The sequence below is a fragment of the Schistocerca nitens genome, chromosome 11, assembly GCF_023898315.1.
Source record: "Schistocerca nitens isolate TAMUIC-IGC-003100 chromosome 11, iqSchNite1.1, whole genome shotgun sequence".
Lineage (NCBI taxonomy): Eukaryota > Metazoa > Arthropoda > Insecta > Orthoptera > Acrididae > Schistocerca > Schistocerca nitens.
In genome coordinates, this window is record NC_064624.1 from 203,130,369 (window position 1) to 203,156,647 (window position 26,279).

At 42.1% G+C, this 26,279-nt stretch overlaps 1 protein-coding gene across 1 annotated transcript in view; it reads left to right on the top strand.

The window, feature by feature from the left end:
* Positions 1 to 26,279, top strand: part of LOC126212787 (uncharacterized) — a 104,622-nt gene that overhangs the window by 48,468 nt on the left and 29,875 nt on the right. Inside the window, exons 7-9 of the mRNA XM_049940190.1 lie at positions 4,057 to 4,353; positions 5,405 to 5,574; positions 8,638 to 8,857. Of these exons, the coding sequence (XP_049796147.1) occupies positions 4,057 to 4,353; positions 5,405 to 5,574; positions 8,638 to 8,857 (687 nt within the window). The remainder of the gene's footprint in view (positions 1 to 4,056; positions 4,354 to 5,404; positions 5,575 to 8,637; positions 8,858 to 26,279) is intronic.

A 26,279-nucleotide genomic window follows, 5' to 3' on the forward strand; every position in this document is an offset into this window, starting at 1 on the left:
CTGATATTCTTGATACTCTCGTGAAATGGCCGTACGCTAAAATCATCACTACCTCGGAGATGCTGTGTCCCGTTGCTCGTACACTGACTGTAACACCGTGTTCGACCTCCGTTAAGTCTTCATAATGTGCCATTGTAGCAGCAGTAACGGATCTAACAACTGTGCCAGACACTGGTCTTATGTAGGCATTGCCGACTGCAGTGCCGCGTTCTGTGTTTACGTATCTCTGCACTTGAATACGCATGCCTGTACCGCTTTCTTTGGTGCTTCAGTGTAATTCAAACAGACCATCTCTCTCAGTTATGCAGAACATATTCACGGCTCGAAATGAGCATAATGTAACTTTTTGTCATCAGAAATTGTAAAGCTTTGTGATCAAAATACACTTTACTTGCGTGACAGAAAAGAAAATGTCTAAATTTGGGGAAGCCCCAGACAATGATTAGCACTTCCAAATCTGTGACAAAGTAATTTTCTATACTTGTATGTATGTATGTATGTATGTATGTATTAAACCAGGGACCTAGAAACAATGGAGGGGCTTCATCCCGTTGTAGCCCTCAGTGGTTCCCAAACCCACAACAGACCACAGCAGTCCACTCACCCCACCGCTGCCCCACACCGAACCCACGGTTATTGTACGGTTCGGCCCCCAATGGATCCCCCAAGGAACGTCTCACACCGGACGAGTGTAACCCCAAATGTTTGTGTGGTAGAGTCATTATGGTGTATGCGCACGTGGAAACGGTGTTTGCACAACAGTCGCCTACACGGGCTGAGACGGAATAAGGGCAACCAGTCCACGTTTACCGAGGTAGATGGAAGACTGCCTTAAAAACCGTCCACCAGCTGGCTGGCACACAGGACCTCGACATAAATCCGCTGGGTGGATACGTGCCGGGGACTGGAACGCCTTTCTGCTCGGGGAGCAGTGCATTAGACCACACGGCTAGCCAGGCAGGCACGTAATTTTTCTCCATTTTGTTGAGGATTCTAGTTCTTATGTGATTTTTTCTCATCTTGATCAGATTCTTGAAAAAGCTCAAATTTTTGAAAAAGACACAAACACTAACATGATTGGGACACTCCAGTGAGAAACAGAATACTCTTTCAGATCAAGGTCAGTTAGTATTGGAGCTAGCACATCATAAAAATATAGTACAACTTGTTTATGAATTTACTTTGTGAATGAACACCGACGAAGTTACATTCAATGCAAATGAGAACTTTCTATACCGAAAAACAGAAAAGTTTCCACAGCACAGAAAGACAGCATTATGCCAGTATAAAACTAAACTAAACTCTGCCGATCAGGCTACGAAGGCCCAACGGTACTGACTGGTCGCCGTGTCATCCTCAGAATACGTGCACCACTGGATGTGGGTACGGAGGAGTATTTGGTCAGCACACCCTCTCCTGGCCATGTGTCAGCTTACGAGACCGGAGCCGCTACTTCTCAGTAAAGTAGAGTCAAGTAGCTCCTCAGTTTGCCTCACGAGGGCTGAGTGAACCCCGCTCGCCGACAGCGCTCGGCAGACCGGACGGTCACCCATCCGAGTGCTAGCCCAACTCGACAGTGCTTAACTTTGGTGATCCTATGGGAACTGATGTTACCACTGCAGCAAGGCCATAGGTTATGCCAGTATGAGGGGTGCAATTCTATTTGTCAGTAGCTTTCATTCACAAGGGAACTATCAATCTGACATGTCAAAACCTGTCCCAAAATTTTTGTACAGGAAAAATACACCAAAGGAAACATAATGTCAGAATTTTAGCTGATAAAGAATAATGAAAGTATTTTAAAAATATTTTGAAATTTGCCAAATTCACAGCTCGCCAGATGGTTGACGAGATGTAAAACTGTGATGCAGCTGTAGCAGACAGTGCGTGTGCGACACGGATGGCACGTCCTCGGTCGACGACAGATCAGGAAACAAATAACGCAGTACAACGCGATCGTAATTTAGGCCAAATTTCAGTTTCCGTTGATAGTTTCTCTGACACAGTTGTGCACAGTTACTATTCGCACGGACTTGCAACACCTTCAATATCCTTAATAATTATCAGTTGGCTTTGTAGTATCACTAAGTGTTAACAAAGGACACAAAACTGAATTAATTTTAAGTGTGATATCTTGGTATATGCATGCTGATAGCATTTGTGTTTGCGCATGTTCCAGAGTAGCAGTAATGTGGAATCCAGTTAATATTTCCAACCTTGCAAATGTGAAACACAAAGAACGTGGTATGAAATCAGAATCACCTACTTCTCCTGAGGGCTTACGCATGTGTTATTTATTAGTTAATTTTTTTGACATTCATTTGAATGATGTCGGCATTTCATTAGAAATTGCGAAAGAAGAAAAAACGGGAAATAACTCTTGACGATTCTCTGAATTGTGCTTCGAATGATGACTTTTCTGCTAATTAAAGTCCATAATGTAAATACAGTATCTTGCTAGCCTAAAGGAAACATATGCTTTAACAGTTTTCAGATGCAAAGAAAAGGTTGTAAATTTGTTGGTTAATCAGGAGAGAGAAAATGCTTAAACTTAAGCAATGTACAACTCTGAACATGGATTCTATAAATGGAAGAAGAGTTTACAGAAAGCATGAGATACATGTCAAAATGAAAAAAATGTGATAGGAAAGCTGTTTGAAAGATATAGAACTGCTTAGGAGTGTGTTACCTAGGAACATCTAAGAGACTCACTACTTTGAATTGCAAGGCAGATGAACATTGCTGATTTACGGGCTGCTTTGACCTGGTTAGATTCAGGAAATTGTGCTGAGAAGGAAGTTGCAAAACTATGAAGTTTACCTCAAGTAAATGTGTAGAGGAGAGGTCATTAATGGGTAATACTGCAGAGGAAGTCGTAGTTGATGTGAAGATGAAGCTTCTTTATATCCCATAAAAGCTGCGAATAAAGCCAGTCAATCACGTTGCTTGCAAACTGCACTTTATCATTTCGAGTGAAAAAAATTAGACAAGACAGTCAGTTGTGCTGTTGATGAATGCTGTGAATACGACAATGCCAGTGATTCTTATCAGTAGATTACTGTTTCTGCATCTTTATCTCTATCTTCAGGAACATCAAGGCAAACTATGAGGGGGAAAAAAAAACTGTTTTCTTGCAAAAGTCTTGTAATCATTGCAGCAAAATCTGAAAAATTGGGAGAGACTAGTTTTCAGTGGTTATTCTACCTGTCGCAGAGAACAGAAGCTCAAATAATTTAAATACTCGCTGTTGGCGTGTAAGCCTACAACGTTACATTGACATCCAAACATGTCTCTTGGGTCCTCATTATTATTATTATTATTATTAATTTTTTTTAAGACTGTGTACTAACACTACTATGGGTCTACAGATTCTGTGAGTAAAATCAGTACACTTCCGTTGATGTTAGTTTACTAGGGTTCTCCTGCCAGCCACTGCAGTGGCTAGATTCCTTGGGCATCAGCCTAATTTCCACTGTGGAAGTTGAGTAGTGACTCTACGGTTCACCGTAACTTCTTCGGATCGACATTTCCGTCGTCACTAACACCAGCAGCGTGGACAGTCTTGAAAACTCTTTCATTCAGTGGTCTCTGATCTCCGTTTTCTCTCGATGTTTGCATGCCGAAATGCGGTCAAATTCCGTGTGAAATCCTGCTCGGCGCTTCCGGATACTGTGACTGGAATACTGTCGGATGTGGCGGGTCTACACACGCCTCAGCAGTGCTTCGGGTCACAGCATCTGCTGTGCATGGGGACCACTATTACCTGCTGCATCTCTGTGGAGTGCGCTGTCCTGTGACAAGTGTCCCGGAGGGCCCGCTTTGTTGCAGCCGCAGCTGTGGTTAATCTGCCGTTTGATTTTGTGGAGATAGACAGCAAGAACTCTTAACGTTCTTCTACCTTTATTGAAGTTTCCCATTCATTTTTGCATCTCGGATTTCCATTTTGGCTCAAGTTCTAAATATCTCGTGTTCTTCCGTTCGAATCACTTTCTTTAACCAATATAGAGCTCCTCGAACCCTGTACCACTGAATGCCGTTTTTGTCTCACCGAAACAGGACTGCTACCCCGACCTCGACAAGCCTGTCGTGCTCCAAAATTGGCAGCACCGGTCGTGCCGCCCCCGACTCGTCCCACCCTGGCGACGGCCGCCGCGAGGACCACATTCCGGTGTCGGACGGGACGACGTCTCCGGATGACGCGGCTGTTCTGACCTCCGCCTCTCGTGGCACTGACGACGGAGCAGGCGAGGAGCGGCGCTCGAGCGTGGCTGGCTCTGCCCTTACTGCCAAAAAGAGGCCGCTGTTCTCCTACACGGAGCTCAGTGCTATGGCCATAGCGCAGTCACCAAACAGGTTGGTAGCACTGCTGCGAAGTAATAAATACCTTCATGAAAATAGACTACACCACCCTTAATATGTCCCACCTTAGTTTGGCAGTTCCCACGGTATCTTACACTCGTGGTCGACATAAGGTAGTGGTGTTGTGGTCATCAACTTTAAAGATGGTTTAATGTATTTCTCCACGTTTCACTTTGTCAGCTCATCGTATTAGTATAACTGCTCCATATAACATCAATAACCATTATTTTCGTTTTTTGTTTCTTTGTGAGTAATCAGTCTTCGGACTGGCTTGATGCGGCATGCCTTACTTTCTGTCTTCCACCGACCTCCCCATCTCGAAGGAGCACTTTTCCACATATCCTCAGTTATTTATTAGAAATATCACAATCTCTGTCTTCCCCTTCAGATTTTACACTCGACAGTTCCATCCGGTACCGTGCACCTGATGTCTTAATGTGTGTCCCATCTCCTTGTCAGTTTTTTCCATATATTTCTCAAATTCAGTGATTCTGTGCAGTACCTTCTCATTCCTCATCAGCCCACCTAATTTTCAATATCTTTGTATTAGACCACATTTTTAGATGCACCGAATGTCTTCTTGTTCAGTTTTCCCACAGGCCGTAATCACTTCCGTACATTGCTATTCTCTAAAAATACATTCTCAGAAATTTCTTCCTCACACTAATGCCCATGTTTGATACTTGTAGCCTTCTTTGAGAATCCACTATTTGCCTACGCTAATGTACTTTTTATGTCCTTACTTTGTCAGCCCAGTGTTATTTTGCCTCCGTGGTAGCAGAATGTCATAAATTCACAGTCCCCAATCTTGTCAACAAATAAAATGAGGCAATACAATGTCGAAAACAGTGTTTCTCGTCAGCCTAAAAGGAGGAAACCTATAAAACGAGTACTTATTTCTCCGACCGTACAAACTCGAGGGGGTTCGGTGACTTCTCAGACACCCCTAGTAAATGTACCAAAAAGTGCCTTTCATTGCTAGTCCCAACTCACAGCCGTCTTTGAATGATCTGGAGTGAACTTCGTGCATTTGTCTGTCTGACAGGAGGGCGAGGGTGTCCGAGATCTACGCCTACATCGTGAAGCGTTTCCCCTACTTCAAACGCAAGAAGAAGATGCGGCAGAAAGCGTTGAGCAACAACCTGTCTCGTAACAGGTGCTTCATCAATGTGCCTCAGAAGGACAGCGCAGGGAAGGGCAACTACTGGATGCTCGGTGAGTTCCGCGGCCAGTAGCAACCTGGCTGTCACCTACTTCTCTTTTCCTACATTCGTCACTGATAGAAAAGATTGAAAGGTTTAGAGTCTCGAGTGATGTCTAGTAGCTAAAACACCACGACAATTTGACCTAGCTGTAATCGGCCATTGTCTAGTGGAATGACTGCCGATGGCCTGCCGTGTTATGGCTGTACGTACTCTAGATGCTGACTGTGACGTCACTTCTGCCTGCTTTAGGGCCGTGTATGGGAATACATTGACTCCACATTTGATGCACCCACTTTAGCTTCAATGATCGGCTGTTGCTTTATGGCTGTAGCTCATCAGTCTTACGTTTGATGACTTACGGTCATGAGGGAAATTTTTGTTTGAATGGACATCCCAGGCTACACCCTGACCTCGTTATATACACATCTACAGAAATGGAAGCTGTTACATCTTGAACATAGTCACTTACTGTTATCGAACTAATATTCCAGTATTTCTACACGTCCACTATATGTTTCATGCTGTTGCACATTTATGTTCGGTGCAGAAAAAAGCTGTTCCCGTTAATGAAAAATGGTGTAAGTAGTCGGTGGCTGTTCGTTGTGTGTAATGTCGCTGCAACTTTTTGCCGTGTTTTTGATGTCGGGGGAAGGGCAAATCTTTGGTGTTAGAGACATCGGAACCACATACCGACAGATTGCGCACACAGTTGTCTGTAGTGTAATGACTGCAGAATAATTGGTGATGAGGTGAAGTCGGGAAAACAGTGTGGCAACAAGAGTTGGCACAGGTCCTTCCAGGAGGGCTACATCGTGAGAAGAGCATAATGTTAGCCTATTGGCTCTGACAAACAGGCGGATAACAACTGAAATCTGGGCAGAGGCGACAGGCATAGTGTCAGCCTGATGGTTGGGAACAATTTACTGGAGCCTGGGTGGTGACCTCGAGTTGCCATTTGCTGTTCATTGCTGGCGCCATACCACAGATAACAGACTTTAACAGTATAGAAACTGTAAAATGTGTGGCACTAGCAAGGGAAACTCCTCACTGTAACCCCGCCCCCTCAGATTTAGTGGCAGACGTGCCAACTCTCCCGATTTAAGCGGGAGACTCCAGAAGGCAAGATCTCCCGATTTTCAGAGCAGTTTCAATACTTTCCTTACTATTTGAAAATCCTGCGCCTTCGATACATTGGTGGATGACAAGGTACGGCTGCTACTTGTCTGTGTTAACTTGGTAGATTGGTGCGGTGGTTGCCGGGAGTGGCAGTAGGTGTAGCTCGCGCTTCGTATCTACAAGGAAGTAAGGAACTTATTGTTGGCAGCGTTCGGAGACAAATGAATATCTTTCAACTAGTGCCACTTTCCTCTGCTTCTGGTAGCACCAGCTAAGCCTAACATCTACATACTGTATAAAATTGATTTAAATTTGGGAAAGATGTCTTACGGATATAAGATGCCATGCAAATATGGGTTGCATTATGAAATGAAAGCGTGTGATCATTTAACAGTGATTTATTCATGCAAAAACTGTGCTAATGTCAAAACGGAAATCTAATATACGTTAATTTGTTTCCACGGATCGTAATTTCGAACTGTAGTTCTCTCGAGAGTGCCTCATTTGAATGTGTGTGAATCCAAAGAAACCTGCAGAGCTCATCATTCATATTGTTCAGCATGTTGAGTGAACAGTCCAAAGGCTCAGGTATGTCCATTATTTAGTAGTTACATGTAAATGATAAAGCAAATGTAATTGAATTGTTACTGTTATTGAATTATTGCAACTTTAATCGTCAGGGATGTGTTGTAATTCACAATAGTACACCGCTAAAATTCTCCTGATTTTTCACTTTTGAAAGTTGGCATGTCTGTAGTGGTAGGACGGCCCTGTGGATAGTCTATCAGAAACTGAACACAGATCAAGCATGAAAACAGGAAGAAGGTATACTGAACTGTGGGGGAAAAAAAGCAAAATAGAAACAGTGAATAAGAAGTGCAATAAAGAACAGCCTGAAACAGGAACAGCGTAGTGGGTAAGTGGTCGTGGTGTTGAACTGCCAAGTGGGCAATCCATGTTTGAAACGCTCTTCTGCCATTCCTTATTTTTATTTATTTTTGCAACATAATGAACTGTCCGTCCAGTCATTGAAATGTTTGTTCTCCTTCTGTAATCTTGGCAGTTGTCATACTATACATTAGTTATAGAATATGAGTCATTTGGTAAGAATTCGTTACTGTCGCAAGTGAAGGTGATGAATAATGAGAGCGGGCAAGATAGCACACACGTCTCACATAAAAGGGGGGGGGGGGGGACGGGACAAAGAAACGGATGTGAACTATGTCACAAAAATTGAATTCAAGAGTCCAGACTTCCAAAATGGAACGAAACTTCAAAAATGTTAAAAACATATGTTTTGACACAGCACAGAGAAACTGTGTTATTGGGAAACTTTTGCATTCATTTGTTGCAGCTTTTGTGACAAACTATTATGTTTTCATCACTTCCGTGGCAGTGATCACATTCACATTCATACAAACACCTATCTCGGGCAAGAAGGCATATCTCACTCACTTAACAGTCATACAAATTAGGTATGTCCTCTCTCTCTTTCTTTTTTGTTTTTTTCTTTTTTATGGTGTTTCTTCATGGCTAGTTTGCAGAAGACGTGCTGAAAAAAAAAAAAAAAAAAAAAAGACGACGAAAACGAGCACTAAAATCAATGTATAATAATACAGTTCAGTTAGCGATGTAAATATAATGTGTGTGTGTAAAGCAAACAAAGCAAATTGCAAATATTGTACTTATTAGGCCTACAGCACTTAAATTATTACAAATATGATATTGTACTTTACAGAAATAAAAATTTGACCCACAGAAGATAACACATTGGTGTGAAAACATGTCTGGGTAAATATAAAAATAAACTATTTGTGTTTGCATAACACTGATTTGAAAAGCAACCCAGACAAGTTGGAAATTCATTAATATGTTATGGCAACAAAATGCTACAATGCAGTTGATGCACGCGTGCAGGATGTAGCCATCAAACGATTACTGTGTTTGTCGGTTGCAGATCCGAAATACGAGGAAAAATTGGAGAACGGTGAATTCCGTCCCCGGGACATGAAGCAGCTGTTGCACAGGGGCCTGGGAGTGTCCGTGCCCGGTCGCCGAGTGCACTCGGACCGTGGCCCCCGGCAGCGACGCCACACCGGCTCGTCGGAAGACGCCCGGCTGCCAGAGACCGGCGGAGGTGCCGCCGTACCACTTCCCTCGGGCCCGCCTTACACCAGGTATAAGAATAGCTCAGTTCCTTGTAATGTGACCGTAGCCCCAGAAACCTGAGATGTCACCTCGCATTTTACTAATCTGAATTCTTCATACAATATCAGTCCATCGAATTTAAAGGCTGGATTAACAAAAAGTGGAGAAAAATTAAGACTGAGCTTTTAATGCTTCAGCTGTTCTACATTTTCGTACACTCCTCAGAAACTGTCAGTGCGTCCCCCTCGGACTCTCGAACAACTTGTGTGTCACGTTGGCATTTTCGTTATGTCGCCAGAGTGTAGGCCTCTCTTGTGAATTTCTACACTTTGTCATTTTGTGATGGGTTTGTGTTGATTTCTTTTTGGTGATATCCTTGTGTCGTCTGCTTCACCTCTTTTGAAATTTCTACTGAGTAATACAAAATTCCTTTTTGCTTGCAGATAAAAACTCTAAAATTTAATGAAGCTGTATTTAGGTCAAAATCGACAGTCAGTGTCACAATAATATTCGTTTATTTAAGCCATCTTCAGAATTTGTGGCCATCGAAGGGTAGGAACAGCAATGTTACAAACAGAACTACTATGTATGGCATTAAAATAAGCTAGAGAAAAGATGTAGCAAAAATTACCAATAGTGCTGTTGCATACGGCATTAAAGGAAAATAGAGAAAGGTTGTAGCGTTTACGCCTACGGCTGGTGCTGGCGGCACTTCAGTTTTCTAGGAATACCGCGATCGTACACTGTGACCGATGGCTGTGGAGCCGCGAGTTAGTGTGCAATTCACGCGTAGACTGTGGATTACGTCATCACAGGCCAAACACTTCACAAGAACTGAAATGTTGTTGCCGCATGAAATCTGCACAGCAAGTGCTCGTAGATCGTGTACAAGTACATAAGAAGTTAAAACATTATAAAGCATAAATGCAAGTAGTCAGTTGTCTTAAAATAAAATAGACAAACTTACAAAACAACAGAAAAAGCAGTGTAACCTCTGATACTGGTGTCAGAGACAAACATATCATTCTTATTAATGTTTTGTCAATAAACAAATAAACCAGAAAATTAATTATTATACCGTTATTTATTCAAGTCTTACATGTATCTTAGTGCCATTTTGTTACGAACAAGTTGTTTTTATCTCGCATAGTTTTCATTTTATAGTGTACTTTGGGACGAGCTAAGTTAATATGTACTGGTGCATATGTATCATTTTAATGTATTATATTCCCATTCCTGTAAACTTACAGAACAACATTAATGTATCCTAATGGTATTAAGACCTGTATAGCCTTTTTTTCGCCAGATTACTAACAACACGAAGTTGTATATGTATTCAAGTTTCTTGAAGCCCGTGCCGTGAAAACTTCCACACTCTGTCACTGTGACAGCAGCTGCTCTAGTGGTTGATGTGGCACCATGTTTGGTCTCACCAGTAGCACTGGAGGATACTGAGTAACGTTCCTGCAGCGTTTATTTATGAGTCGTCGGCACAAACATCTTTGATGATATTGACCTGGCGTGCTTCTTTTGTTTCTGAACTGTCGCTTCGGCTGTTACGTTACTATGACAGTGGCATCCTTTCCAGCCTGCCCAGCACTGTAGTCTCGAATTCTTACCACAGAGCACTGCCCAGTAAATATACAATGACATATATTTTAATAGTTCTATCTTTAGTATAATTTTACCTGCTATTATGTCTGTGTAATATCTGCATGCACATATAATTCCCACTTTCTAGTTTGTTCGTTTAGCGACAAAACATTAAGAAGAACAGTGTGTCTGTCTCTTACACCAGTGTTATAGATTACATTGCTTCTTCTGTTTTGTTGGTTTGTCTATTTTATTTTAACATAAATGACTGTGTTGATGCTGTATAATGTTTTAACTTCTTGTGGTGTAAGAGAACTTGCTGTGCAAATTTCATACAGCAACGATATTTCAGTTCTTAATCCATAGTCGGCACCCGAATGGTTCCACAACTGTCAGTCACAGTGTACAATCGTGATATTGAGAAAACTGAGGAGCCACCAGCATCAACCGTCTGGGTAAATGCTACACCCATTCTCTTTTTTCGTTTAACTCCTTGTGTAATAGTACTGTTTGTGATTTTCACTACAGCTTTCCTCTATCTTATTTTAACGCCATGTGTAATAGAACTGTTTGTAACTTTGCTATTTCCACCCTTGCACAGCCAAAAATTCTGAAGTTGACTTTTAACGTTAGGCAAAACTGGTAAATAAACAAATATTATTGTGGTCTCGACTGTTGATTTTAACATAAATATAGCTCCAGCTCGCTGTACGGCATGGTGACGATGTCTAAATTTATAAGGAAGCTGTGCCTACATGTAAATAAATCATAAAGCATGATCATGTGTGACAGGATGTAAATTTACTATTAGTGGCTGATTTTTGCAAATATTCAAAAACTATTTGAAGTTGTGATGTTGGTATAAAGTAAATTGCCCATGTTGCTAACAGCACAAGGATTAGTTGACTCAGTGTATGTGGGTAATAAATAGGGACAGGAGAACTGTGCATTAACAATAATGTGAAATTGAGGGTTGTAGCGACATATTGTGAAATTGGCAATTTTCATGTGATGTTCCAAGTTCAACGTATTCCCTGTTACCACATAAAAGTGTCATACATATGAGGGCAGCAGATTGATGATGTTAGTAGTTATTCAATATTGAAATTAGTTTATTACTTAATTTTTAGTTTTTTACTTTATTTTAGAGTTTGTAGGCAGCTCTCTCCAGATGGACTGCAGAGAGCTGCCTACGAACTATACCAAACATGCCAGATATTTAATATGTCAATATCAATACAAAAAACAAAAGCCATGGCTTTCCGTGGGAAAAAATCCAGTAAGAACAAAAATAATTATAGGCAACAAGACTATAGAGCAAGTAGATAGATTGAAATTTCTAGGAACCATGCTGTCGTACAGTGTAGACCTAGATCAGAAAGACACAATTGAGAAATTTAACTACTAAAGTGGCACTAGCAGAAGAGTCCTCCAACGTAAAGTAAGAACAGAAACATATCTAAAATTTTATAAAGTTATGTCAGTACCAACATTACTATATGGAAGTGAATCTTGGGTAATGAAAAAGAAAGATAAAATAAAGATTACAAGCCAATGAAATGAAATTCCTCAAGTACATAGCAGGATACACCAAGCTAGACTCCAAAAGAAATACAGATATCAGGAAGTAATTAAATGTTTTCTATATAAACAGTAAGGTTGATGAATACCAACGAAAATGGATATTCCATCTGTTATGAATGGACAAATCGAGATTACCACTACATTTTTGGTGATATACTCTGCAAGGTAGAAGATGCATTGGAAGACCTGCAAAACGATGGAAGGACTAGGTGTAGCTGCAACAGGCTGAAAGAGAGGCTAGTGCATGACGGAAGAAGACGAAGAAGAAGAAGAAGAAAGAACTTTATCTGAAGGCTGAGATTCACATATAATCTTTAAAAAAATCATACTTCAATTCCTGCATAAAGTCCTCTGGCTCTAGGTGTGATGTTAATTAAAAATAGCTTACTTTCAGTACAATCCATTAACAATTTTAGTCATTTCTATCATATTTCCTGACACTTTTGTCTAACAAATCATACCAGAGATGATGTAAAACAACAAATACTGTGACACAAACTCATAGATCTTGATGACATTCTGGGTATAATTCTGTGAGCGAACCGTAGGATGTGATATGTGATGTCATGTGAACACCACAGTCGTCTCACGGATGTAAGAATTAAATTGTGCTGCCAATTGGTAAATATATGGATTTGGGTCTGCAGCGGGATCAACTTTTATCGAAAATATTTCCTTGTGGCAACCAAGGGACATTGTGAGTAGGTGGCTCATTGTTACAGCTGGGAAACAGCAACTGCCATTTGTCAACGTTACGATGGCCCGTTACGGAGGCCCCATCTACAATTCCGTGACGCACGATCGAGTTGCTCGCAGATGGATGGCAGTGGCACGCCCCGAACCTCCTACCGCGATCTGGGTCGTGACCTTTGACACGTATTCCAGATGTCTGGTGCTGCTACTGAGTGTCGCTGTGAGTGGAAGCCTAACCAAAATCGTCGACTAGCTGCATCCTCGACTTTCTTACAGTATAACTGTTAGAATTCTTGTTTTCGTCTATACGTAATGGCAGGAGGTGCAGGATTCCGGGCTATACTTAATTGGAAATGATAGTCTCCATTTATTAGCTGTGTGAATGTTTGTTTTTCTCTTCTGACACAGAAGTGCATAAAGACGAAGCTGAGGATATGATCTTTGAGTTCTCATACATTGGCATTATTGTGTACTGTGGTAATTCTGTACTATTGCAAATTTATACGATTGACTCTGACATGTATGATGATAGTGTTCATCACATTTGTCTGAGTTACACTGTACGACACATGTGGCCAATGTGTCCAAGTCCGTGCACACGAGGAGCCACATTCGCACCTCGTTTCTTGAGGTCGAGATCATCCTGGAGAGGATCTACCAAATTTTTCAATTTTGCCGGATGAAAAAATTTAAGTCTGATATCGTGTGTGTTGACGACTCTTCCGGTTCTCGGGAAAAAAATACGGCAAGAAACCTGTGATAGTGGATACCTCCACTTCATTACGTTGTTCCCTCAGATGGACTTGTTTTCGCTGGAAAGTATGACAAATTTGTCTTTCAGAATAGCCGTTTGGTAAGACATCTGTCCTGAGATTTTGAAGCTCACAAAGATGGGCTATTCGGGATCGGATGTGACGTGTGGTCACCGAATTGTGGTGCTCGGTACACTGTCACGTAGTGCAGGGTGGTGACTTCTGGTAGCCTGCAAGTGTAATTCAGTGTGAGTAGGTATATGCCCCAGCGTTCTGTCCAGGGTGATGTTCCCTCTCTTCTTTGTAAACAGAATATTTGCATTGAGGAAATTTAGGATGAGGAAAAAATATGGGAAATTGGGGTCATTCGAGCTAGAAAGGCCTCAGCAGAGTAGCGGAGGGGTCCGATGAAGAGTGCCCGACAACTTCTGGAAAGAACAGTCTCTAGCAGGCGACCTCCGAGGCATCTGCTGCATCTTTATCATTTTCCCTCTCTCCGTTATCTCTCGTACCGGGCACCTGCTGCCGTATGTCGGCTGCAGCACCCACAGTTTGTGCGCCCCACTCTCACAGACTTCCAGATCTCGCTGTAGCCTGCTATCTCTCTGGGCCCTGCCCTTCTCGACCTACAAAAGAGAGGAAGAAGGAACGACAACTTGCACTTTGGTCCGAACGGCTGTTGTTAGTTTATAGATCTCCACGTGTACCACATAGGAACCAGTTGCTGCCCGTTGTTAACACGGGCTCTGTGGTCTCGGTTTGCAATTGCTCCCTCCCTCCTGACAGGCTACCTATGCCCACTGACCTAACAGGCCTCCTTCAGCTACTGGTTACTCAGAGTTCGGGAAGGCACCATTCTCAGCTCTCCACTGCCCCAGGAGAATGGCATTTCACATGAATCTGTATTAAGTGCCCTTTTCCTAATCACTATCAATGGACTCGTGACCTCTGTCAAACTGCTCAACACACCTGCTCTGTATGTGAGCTAGTGCCCACTTCGTGGTCTCAGTGGAATGGCAGCTCCAGGGTGACATCCGGGCATGCTTTTGCACATGCTCTCTTCCCTTAAATCTGTCACTGTACTACACGGTCCATCCCGATCCAGAGCTCTACCTGATGCCCGACGCCTGACTGTGGCCCTAGAGTTCCATTTCTAGGGTCTTTTTGACGAAGAGCTTACTTTGTCGCTCTGTATCCGTCTTCTGTAGATCGGAAATTTCTGTGTCCTTTGCTTTCTTGCCCACACCTTTTGAGGCACGGATTATTACACTCTCCACCTTGATTGGGCCATAGTTCTGGCACTTCTGGACTTTGTTTGTCAACTTTATGGCTCTGCTGTCCCTTCTACACTCCTCCTCCTGGACCTGGTCGCCCATAGTGGTATCTGTTTAGCTACCCTTTCGCACTGACCCTGTGTCGATAGTCTCCTTATAGACTCTGGTATATCTTCATCGTCATCCCCCCCCCCCCCCCCCCCATTCCTCCATTTGGTTCGGTGTTCCCAGCTCCTGATTTCCTATTCCGTCACTGTCTGTTCGCTTCCTGCTCCTCCTTTCTATTCTGTTATTTTTGCGGCTGCAGGACATTGCCCACCACTTGCACACCCTCAGGCGGGTTTCTGGAAGGGCTCCTCCTCGTGTCTCTTCATCGTAATTTCTGCCTTCCCTATGTGTCCTGTTCCCTACCAAACCCCCTATTCTACAAAGTAATGGTCCCATAAAACTCCATTGGGGTACGTCCAAAGTTACTGGAATGTCTGAATATTTCTCTCAGTTAATAATGACATGCTGTGTGCCATTTACTGGGACGTCTCTATTTGAATCACAAAGCTAGCCTGATACTCCAACCCAACCTTTTATTTATTAGAAGGTAATGGAGAAATGTATCGAGTGCTTTCTGTAAATCGAGAAACACTCCATCAACCTAGGTGATACCGCATCAACTCGAGCGGTTGGTGCTTGTGCACCCCCGTGCAGCAACGAGTGACACTGGCGCCTTTCCCCTCCCCCACCTCTTTCCTCTCATGTAACGGTATAATGGCTGTAGCAGCACGTGGTGACAGAGACAGTGCTAGCTCTCACATCGTCTTCTGTACGCTGCAGTATCCGTCGAATCAAATGGTACTCTGTTGATCTGTCTTGCGAGCATTCGGCATGAGCAGAAAAGGCTCGTGTTTAGATGTGCCATGTTTTAATGCTCAATGGGAAGATTCGTATTTGTTTGTAAAGTCTGATTGGAAAGCACTGTGCTTAATATGCTACTTTACTGTAAATATCAAAGCATTCCTCAACATGTGCGAGGATTGTTGGACTGGACAGAAGGAAACTGATTGCTAAATTAAAATCAGAAAATTGCAAACAGTGGAAGACTTTTACGGATGGCCAGTTTCTAAAACAGTGTTTTGTAGAGTGTTCGGGGGTAATATGCTTGTGTGTAGTGGCCCAGTTGTGAGGCATTAAGCTTGTCTGAACATACAGTTTCTTGAAGAGTGCCAGAAATTGGTGTGGAATTAAAGGAGCAGTTGCACAGTGAATTACTTAACTTCGTAGAGTATTCGATTGTTCTTCATGAGAGCTCTGACACTTGCAGCATAGCTCAATCTGCAGGTTTTGTAATGGGTGTCATAAAAGATTTCACTGTTACCGAGGAACTATTCGATGTTATTTCTTTGAAAAGTACCGTAATCCGGCAAGCTATTTTCCTGGCTGTAGAGGAGGTTGTGATCGATATGCAGTTGTTACTTGAGTGTCTCTACAGCATTGCAACTGATTGGGCCCCTGCAATGTTATTCGAAGGGGTAGGTTTTTTTAGCGTATGGAGAGAAAAAAAAAGTGCATGAAGGTGGACTTCCCCCAATTTTGACAATAAACTGCTTTTACATCGAGAACTGCAACGTGCAAAAGTTTTCCACCAGTTTATATCCATCCTTAAAATGTTGCAAAGATTGTGAATTTTTGTAGAATGCAAGGCTTCAGTCGTCAGGAATTTAAAGCATTTTTGGAAGACCTTGAGTCAATTCACAAACACATTCCTTTTCATTGTGCCACACAATGGTTAAGTTGCTCAAAAGAACTCTCAATCTTTTTCGATATGAGACATGAAGTAGTTCTGTTTGCTGATATGAAAGGTTCTCCTTAGTCAGACTTGGATGATGAGCAATGCATTGCTGACCTTCTCTTTCATGCAAGGTATTGCAGAGTATTTAAATGATTGAAATATCTCATTGCAAGGTAAAAATAATTAATTGGCACTTAAAAATGAACTTTTAGGAAGAAATTTGGACAATTTTCGCTCTCTAAAATCTTTCAATTCAGATACTTATGAACACATCAGTGATCAAAAAGGCATTACAGTCATTGCATAAGGAATTTGAAGGTAGGTTTGAAGAAATAGACATGTAAAATCAGCACTTTAAGTTTTTATGATGCCTTTTTTGGTGCACCCAGAGAATGCTCCTTCAAGTCTCCAAGTTGAGCTGATAAAATTACAGTGCGATTCAATTTTGACAGACTGTTACCATTACAGTGGTGATTTGATTTCATTTTATAAAGGCGTCAGTTGACAAGAATTTCCGAGGATTCGTGTGCTTGCCCTGAAATGTGTTGCTGTGTTCGGAACAACATTCATCTGTAACAAATATTTTCAGTTACAAATATTAACAAAATGAAAAGACGGTCAAGTATGTCTGATGATTCATTGGAGGCTATACTTTGAACTGCAACTGCCAAAATTATTGTTCCAAATATCGGAAAATTATTGGCAACAAGGGATCACAAATTTAGCATTGGAGGGCAGCGTGGAGGGTAAAAATCGTAGAGGGAGACCAAGAGATGAATACACTAAGCAGATTCAGAAGGATGTAGGCTGCAGTAGGAACTGGGAGATGAAGAAGCTTGCACAGGATAGAGTAGCATGGAGAGCTGCATCAAACCAGTCTCAGGACTGAAGACCACAACAACAACAACTTTGGCATCAAAGTGATGAAAAAAAAGGTTATAAATTAGTGCAAAATAAGGAGCACAATAAAATTATTCTTTATGCCTGTACACAAAACTGGCATTATTATTATTATTATTTGTTTCTTTTCTCAGACATTATGTCTGGTCAAAAATGGAAAGTGACGCGGACCTTGATCAAGCGTGACTTCCTTTTAACTGTACGGTATATGTTACATTGCATTTAGGAACTTTCGGGTAATCGAACATGTATCAATAATTACGGATTTCTGTAGTTGTGTATATAAGTTTGGATATAGCTGTGAATTGATGTACTGGTGGATATTGTGTGGTATGACTCCTGTAGTTGATAGTATAATTGGAATAATGTCAACTTTATCCTGATGCCACATGTCGTTGACTTCATCAGACAGTTGAATGTATTTTTCAATTTTTTCTCCTGTTTTCTTTTGTATATTTGTTGTATTGGGTATGGATATTTCGATTAGTTGTGTTAATTTCTTCTTTTTATTGGTGAGTATGATGTCAGGTTTGCTATGTGGTGTTTTTATCTGTTATAATGGTTCTGTTTCAGTATAATTTGTATTCATCATTCTCCAGTACATTTTGGGGTGCATACTTGTATGTGGGAACGTGTTGTTTTATAAGTTTATGTTGTAAGGCAAGCTGTTGATGTATTATTTTTGCTACATTGTCATGTCTTCTGGGGTATTCTGTATTTGCTATTATTGTACATCCGCTTGTGATGTGATCTATTGTTTCTATTAGTTGTTTGCAAAGTCTGCATTTATCTGTTGTGGTATTGGGATCTTTAATAATATGCTTGCTGTAATATCTGGTGTTTATTGTTTGATCCTGTATTGCAATCACGAATCCTTCCGTCTCACTGTATATATTGCCTTTTCTTAGCCACGTGTCGGATGCGTCTTGATCGATGTGTGGCTGTGTTAGATGATACGGGTGATTGCCGTGTAGTGTTCTCTTTTTCCAATTTACTTTCTTCGTATCTGTTGATGTTATGTTATCTAAAGGGTTGTAGAGGTGGTTATGAAATTGTAGTGGTGTAGCCGATGTATTTATATGAGTGATTGCTTTGTGTATTTTGCTAGTTTCTGCTCGTTCTAGAAAGAATTTTCTTAAATTGTCTACCTGTCCATAATGTAGGTTTTTTATGTCGATAAATCCCCTTCCTCCTTCCTTTCTGCTTAATGTGAATCTTACTGTTGCTGAATGTATGTGATGTATTCTATACCCGGGCCGCTGAAACATTGCACTTGACGTTTGCGTATGAAGTTGGCAGCGTAACAAAGTAACAGTGAAGAACGAGAGGCGCTAGGCGTTCAGCGTGGGGCGCCAGCCAATCACAGCGCAGTGAGCACTGCTGTTACTCACGTGCTGTGACGTCAAAGTTCCCGCGTTGCCGGCTTTGTTTAGTGAATGTGTATACAACGTGAATTGTATGTTGTTTATTGCGTGTTTTCGTTGTACTGTGTGCTATATCATTGTGACTTTTGTTATGTTGTGAGTTTACATACTTGGAAAATGCCACCGAAAAGACTTCGTTGACCTAGGGACAATCCTTTGCGTAGAGGGGTGCCGCTAAAGAGCCATGCACCGGAGTTGCTACGCAGAACTCGTGAGTTTTACGAGCAGGAGAAAAACTACGTAAGCATTCATGGACAGCCATCAATTCCTGCCGACAAAGTGGTGGAACGTACGTCAAAAACTCTTGCTATTAGTGCAAGAACTGTAGTAAGTGAGGGAGTATTACTACAAAACTTGGAAGATACTGAAGTGAGCCGTAATGATTCCGAGCTGTCTGGATCAAATAATACATTTTTATCAACCCCGGGAAAGAAGAAAAAGCGGCCTAGTCCTATCACAGATTTAGATTCTTTCCAGACTGATGCAGTTCGTAGGCATGTTTATGCTTACTACAGCAGAAAAGAGTATCCGACTGTAGCTAAGTTATTAATCTCTTTAAAAGAAAGTGAACTCTTCAGGGGTGGTAAAACATCACTAAAAATTGTGCTAAAAATATGGGTTTCCTTTACAAAACGCTAGACGGACGCAAAGTACTGTTAGAGAGGGCACATATTGTTACCGCTCGTAGCATTTTCTTGCACAAAATTGTGGGCAGAGACATTCATTCCATAATTTGGCTAGACGAAACGTGGGTTAATGCCGGGGAAGCTGTCAGTAAATGTTGGACGGATGACACACCCAGCAGTAGCGGCCATCAGCCGACTGGAAGAGGAGCTAGATTAATTGTGGTCCGTGCAGGCTCCTCCAGTGGTTTTGTCCCTGACGCACTTTTAGTTTTTAGATAAAAAAAAGACTGGTGATTACCATGAAGATATGGATCACACACGATTTGTTGAGTCGTTCAGGAACATTTTAAAACAATTTCCTGTGCCTACAACAATTGTAATGGACAATGCTCCGTATCATTCGGTGATACAGAACAAAGCCCCAACCACAAATGATCGGAAAGAAGTTATGGTGCAGTGGTTACAGGCTCGAAGTATTGCAGTGGATATGAGTATGACAAAGGTCCTGTTATATTCTCTTGTTAAAGAAAATAAGCCTACGACACCTACATATGTAGTAGACGAAATTGCCAAGGAGCAGCGTCATACTGTAATAAGGCTGCTACCATGTCACTGCCATTTCAACCCTGTTGAGTTAATGTGATGTAAAAATGTATGAAAGGAACAACAACAAGTCCTTTACAATAACAGAGGTGGAAAAGCTGTTGCATGGAGCTCTTGTGACTGTGGATGCAGCCTCATGGAGAAAAAAAGTAGAGCACGCCGAGAAGCTTATACGACCAGCACAGACAATAGAAGGCATTATCAGTGGCCATGAACAGAACAATTAATGATTTGTCTTGCTGATGACGACGATGAAGACTGTTTTAGCGATGAATCGGACAACAGTGACAATGGCGAGCTGGTTGGAATTGCTCCGTTATCTAAAGGGTGCGCATCGTTATGCTTTTACATGCATTATTATACGGTTGTTTACTTCCTGTCATTGTAGTACAACTAAAAACGAGTTTTTATATACACTGTAATTGCTCAATCGCTTGTATTTACGAGACGGGACAGAAAACTGTATCGTCTACTGTGTGTATAGAGGCTGCTGTTGCAACATCGCTATTACAGTATAGCCAACCTCACTAGACAAAAAGCGAACTGTCAAGTGCAATGTTTCGCCGGCGGGGGTATATATTTGTTGCATTGTGATCGTGTAAGTGTGTTGAGTGCTTCTAGGTCTGTATTACTCCATTTCACTACACCAAATGAGTAGGTCAATATTGGTATAGCATAAGTATTTATAGCTTTTGTCTTGTTTCTTGCTGTCAATTCTGTTTTCAGTATTTTTGTTAGTCTTTGTCTATATTTTTCTTTTAGTTCTTCTTTAATATTTGTATTACCTATTCCTATTTTTTGTCTTTAAATATGTCTGCTTGTGAGATGTCTGCTTGTGTCTGTGTATGTGTGGATGGATGTGTGTGTGTGTGTGCGCGCGCGCGCGCGAGTGTGTACCCCTTTTTTCCCCCTAGGGTGGGTCTTTCCGCTCCTGGGATTGGGGTGACTCCTTGCCCTCTCCCCTAGAACCCACATCCTTTCGTCTTTCCCTCTCCTTCCCTCTTTCCTGATGAGGCAACAGTTTGTTGCGAAAGCTTGAATTTTGTGTGTGTGTGTGTGTGTGTGTGTGTGTTTGTGTTTGTGTTTGTTTGTGTGTCTATCGACCTGCCAGCGCTTTCGTTCGGTAAGTCACAACATCTTTGTTTTTAGATATATTTTTCCTACGTGGAATGTTTCCCTCTATTATATTGTTAAATAATTTAGTTAGATGTGAATGTGTTGAGATGAACTTCTTTAGCCAGAAATTTGCTATTTTATCTTTTCCAGGGGCTTTCCAATTGTGAGTAGAATTAATAGCTCGGGTGACTTCATGTTGCAAAATTATCACTTCAGGCATTTGTGGTATCATCTTGTATGAGTCTGTTTCTGCTTGTATCCACCGTGCATGCCTGTTATGTTGTACCGGGTTTGACCATATGTTGCTCCAGAAGTGTTCCATGTCTGTTATGCTTGGTGGATTGTCTATATTAATGTGTGTGTTATCTATTGTCTGGTAAAATTTCTTTTGGTTTGTGTTGAATGTTTGGTTTTGTTTCCTTCTATTTTCACTTTTTTTGTATCTTCTAAGTCGTTTGGCCAGTGCTTGTAGTTTCTGCTTCTTTTCATCTAATTGCTCTATCGCTTCTTGTTGTGCGATTTTACCTAACCTTTTTCGTTTTTTTTCCGAGATTTCATTTCTTATAAATTGTGTTAGCTGTCCGATGTCTTCTCTCAGTTTTTCTATTCTGATCTGTAGCCTGTGTTGCCATGCTGGTTTTGTGGGTTTCTTCTGTGTGTTGGTTGGTTCTGATTTCTGCCTAGTGTGTATATTTAGTGTAGTGAGTGCTCCTATATAAACCAGTAGTTGTAACTCTTCCATAGTTGGGTTTTCATTTATTTTGTTGTGTTTGATTGTGTTGATAGTTTATATTGTTGTTTCGACTTGTGGGTTATTTGGCGGTCTATGCAAGAATGGTCTAATGTCTGCATTTGTGTGTTTATATTCTATATATGTCAGCTGAAATTTTTCTTCTATATGTAACATGTGTGTCACTTCGTGTTCTATTTGTGCTTGTTCTGGTGGCTGTCTTAAGATTTCGTTTTCTTCTGATTGTTTAATTGATGCCTGGTGTTCTGTGTTTGTTTGCTCTGGGATGTTTGAGTCCATTACTGTATTTTCTTCTTCTTCTGATTGCACATTATTTTGTTCCAGAGTTTGTTGTACTTGTTGTTTGATGTTATCTAATTCTGACTGGGGTATCCTGTTATTATTATTATTATAATTATTATTATTATCATTTTCTTTAATACCGGTACACTGCCTGACACATGCTGATTTGCCCAGCCCCATTCACCAAACAACACGACTCTTGCCTCACTAAGTGCTGCCACAACCCTGCCTCGGCAGTGCTATGCCTTCCTCCGTCACCTTACCCCACCACACCGGCACTGTAGCAGAGGACTGGTGCCCGCCAGTGCTCGCAAAGCACCTGAGCGGGCGTGCTCTGACCTAGGTGACGGTATCGATTGTTTTTTGTGTCTCGTGGTCAGAGGGAGTTGAGTTTTAAACAGTGATTGTTTGCAGAGCCCGTGTCACTTCCTACACTGTAGATTTCCTGTCTCCAGGAATATCGCAGTACGCAAGCATAAGGATTGTTCCATAATTGTACACCAGATTGATGTCAGCAATATAGGACTATAATCGTGGGTGTCTGTCTGACGACCCTTCTTGAATCATTGAATGACCTTTGCTTTTTTCCACTGACTGGAACGATGAGCTACATCTGCAGTAGAGCCCAGTCCAGTCCAAGTAATCCCAAGGCAAATTCAAAAAGTCAGTGGGAGCCTCTGAGACTTCACAAGTGTCGTCACCGTGTCAGTGGTCCAGACCACGTAGTTAGTCCAGTGGTTGTGTCTGGACCCCTTACCTCATCTAAATATTGTCCTTACTTTCCTGTGCGCTGTTGGAATCACTACCGGATAGGGACAAATAACCCTGATGGGCTAATGAATCATTCTGTTCTCATCATAATCTGCTATAGTTCAATTCTTTTATCTTGGCGGTTCGCGCATGCCCGCCCAGACGCGGGAGATCGCTGCGTTGCCAGTTGCACGCGCCAAGAGAAGCAGCGCCATAGTATAGTATAGTTCCTAAACTTAAGTTTAGGGGAGAGCGCACAGTTTACGAAGTAAAGCCACTACAGCCGCATTAACCCTTTCGCTGCTACAGAGACGTGCTCCACGCATTCCGCGATGTGCGCGATTTTGTCATCATTGCACTGCTCGCCTGTGCAGACACACGGTGTTTCGACTGCTTTGACACACTTATCATTCGATTTCACAAAAACTATTTGGCCCAAAAATTTGATTTTTATACATCTTCTTGACTGATACCTTCCCCCCATAAATGACTTAATTTTGTTTCGATGTTCAACGCAGTTATTGTGCAGCATTAGATGTAGTAAACCATTGCACGAAATTCTGAAGAGTTTGCAGGGGTAAAAGTCCATAGCGTATACTTTCCGTTTGGTCGATTTTAGTTGCCACTAGAAATTTCAGAAAATTACATTCAAACGAATAAAATTCATGAAGTAAGACACTTTGATATTGTTTTTAAAATAAAGAAAATACTAAGCACCGATCAAGGTTTGCACTCAGAACCTCTCGCTTAGCAGCCATACACTTTAAAAATTACGCTAACGTAGCTCGTCATTCAGTATTTCTTCCGGAGGGCTTTAAAATTTCACGCAAAATACCGACAAACACTGTTGGTATGATTATGAATTACTCACGTTCCGTAGAAGTACAATTGGAAATAAACAATTACCGCTGTTCTTTATTGCGAAAAAGGGGTTAGTGAGAATGACACACCACCTTTCCTTGTTATCGCCTGAATTAGGAGGCTTATTGCTTGTTTGGTTTAATTAATTAACGGAATATGAAGCAATTGGTATAAAGAATGCTTTTTCCAAACTTTCTATAAAAGAAAGTCTGCTATCAAGACATTGCTTGTGTTCAATTACTTTATTTATGACTGAACGCTTCTAAAACTGAAGACACTCGTCCGTGCTCTGCACTGCAGTCGAGCTCTGGCAACGTCATTTTCTCTTCATTGGCTGACTGTTTTGTGACGTCAGATGCGCAGAACGAACCTAAACTCGGCCGCCGTCATAAATGACGCGCACTTTAGAATCTGTAAATAATGATTGGAATATTGTACTAGTTATTCATATCCTCAACGATAGAAATGTGCTCCTTGACCACAGAACCATTGGAGAAATGGCATGTGTATGTTCTCATTGTTGGGAAAAGTCTCTTACCCCGCCCCCAAGATGTTTTTCCTTGCTCACCTGCACATTGTTCAGGTGGTTGATGTTGATGGCCTGCTTCCCCAGTCATCACCACCTGTGCCTGTGCAGCTTGGTCACATTGTTAGCACCATTTCACTACGACTGGATGTAACATTACACCTTGTCCGTGGACTGTCAGAATATCACTGAGAATGCATGTGGAATTTACATGTTTTACCCACAAAAATCTTACCGTCCCACATTCTGCTGCTTTGGAGTATGTTTCTGGGTGTGGCACCATTTTGCTGACACACTGTGGTACAATTGTCTGTATTGCATCAGAAATGTGTTTGCAGGAAACTCGGAATGTATACTCTATTCTGAGAACAGACATCTGCAAGGCTGTGGTTAAGCCATATCTCCACAATATCCTTTCTTCCAGGAAGGTAGGAGATGAGGTACTGGCTGAAGTAAAGCTGTGAGAATGGGTGGTGAGCTGTGCTTGTGTAGCTCAGTTGGTGGAGCATGTGCCCACATGGCAAAGGTTCTGGGTTCGTCTCAGTCTAGCACACAGTTTAAATCTTCCAGGAAGGTTCATATCAGCGCACACCCCACTGCAGAGTGAAAATTTTGTTCTGGAAACACTAATGCCGTCGGGCGGGCATTCGACCTGTCGGAGCGAATTACGACTTTGATTGTTTATATTGCCAATCGTGTGTTTGCGTACAAAGTTACATTGACAACCGACTGTCTCTTTTGAGTAGAATTGGTACGTTTCTGTGTATGTTAATTTATTGGGATGCATCTGAAATGTAGTAGGTTGCCTCCGAGCACTGTATCTATCCTCAAAACTTCAACAGTCTGCTGAATTCTCTGGGCATTAGCAGTGTTGACCTTTGGAAACTGAGTCCACAATTCACTTTCATTTCGAATCCACATTTTCATAATTACTAACACCAACTTGATGGGCAGTGTTGAAAAGTATTACATTCATTGGTCACTGATCTCAGTTGTCTCTTGTGCAAGTGTAAAACCTGTTGTCTTGTTAGGATGTCAGCTTGCTGACATGTGGTCGCATTCCTTGTGAAGTGCTCTTTCACCTTTCCGGATTCTGTGGCTGCTGCGCCGTCAGGTGCGGCCCGTTGACTTTCTCAGCGCTGCTTCGCGACCCGGTGCCTGCTACGCTGCTGCAGCCTCTCCTATGCCTCCTTCTTTGATGATTCCTTTGATCGTCAGTATGGGGCTCGTACCTCTTCTCTGTTACCTCCTGGAGTCCACTTTCGCCACTTACTACGGCTGCTTAACTTCACACTACCTGCAACGTTCCTAGTGGGTGTGAACCCTCCACCACCTCGGCATTGTGAAGTGGCCCACGTTAACCTTGACGTTCATTCGCTTCCTGAGGACACTACTCCAATCTCGGTCTGTCACCTTCAGTTTCACGACCTTCGCGTGGAACTTCGCGATAGTACCTTTTTATACAGTGGTGGCTCTCCGACTGACCCTGGGGTCGAGTGTGCCTCCGTCATTGCCACCTGTGTCTTTCGACATCGGCTCCCGGCACATTCCTCAGTATTTACAGTCGAGCTTTGCGCCTTGTATCAGGCCACGGAGCACACCCGGCGACACAGCCTTCGTAATTGTGTCCTCTGCTCACTCACTCTGTCTCTGTGTGCTGTACACTGCAGAGGGTCCAGGAAAACTGTCTCTTGCTCACCCTTCGTGGAGCCAATGTCATGTTTCTGTGGGTCCCTGGCCATGTCGGTCTGGCAGAAAGCGAGGCTGCTGCCAAGGCTGCAGTCCTCTTACCTCAGCCGGCGAGTACCTGTATTCCCTCCAATGATCTCTGTGTTGCCGTCTGTCAGGAGGTGGTGTCCCTTTGGCATCACCAATGGCCCTCCCTTCACGAGAATAATCTTCGGCTTATTAAGCCGCCCCCGGCATCTCGGAC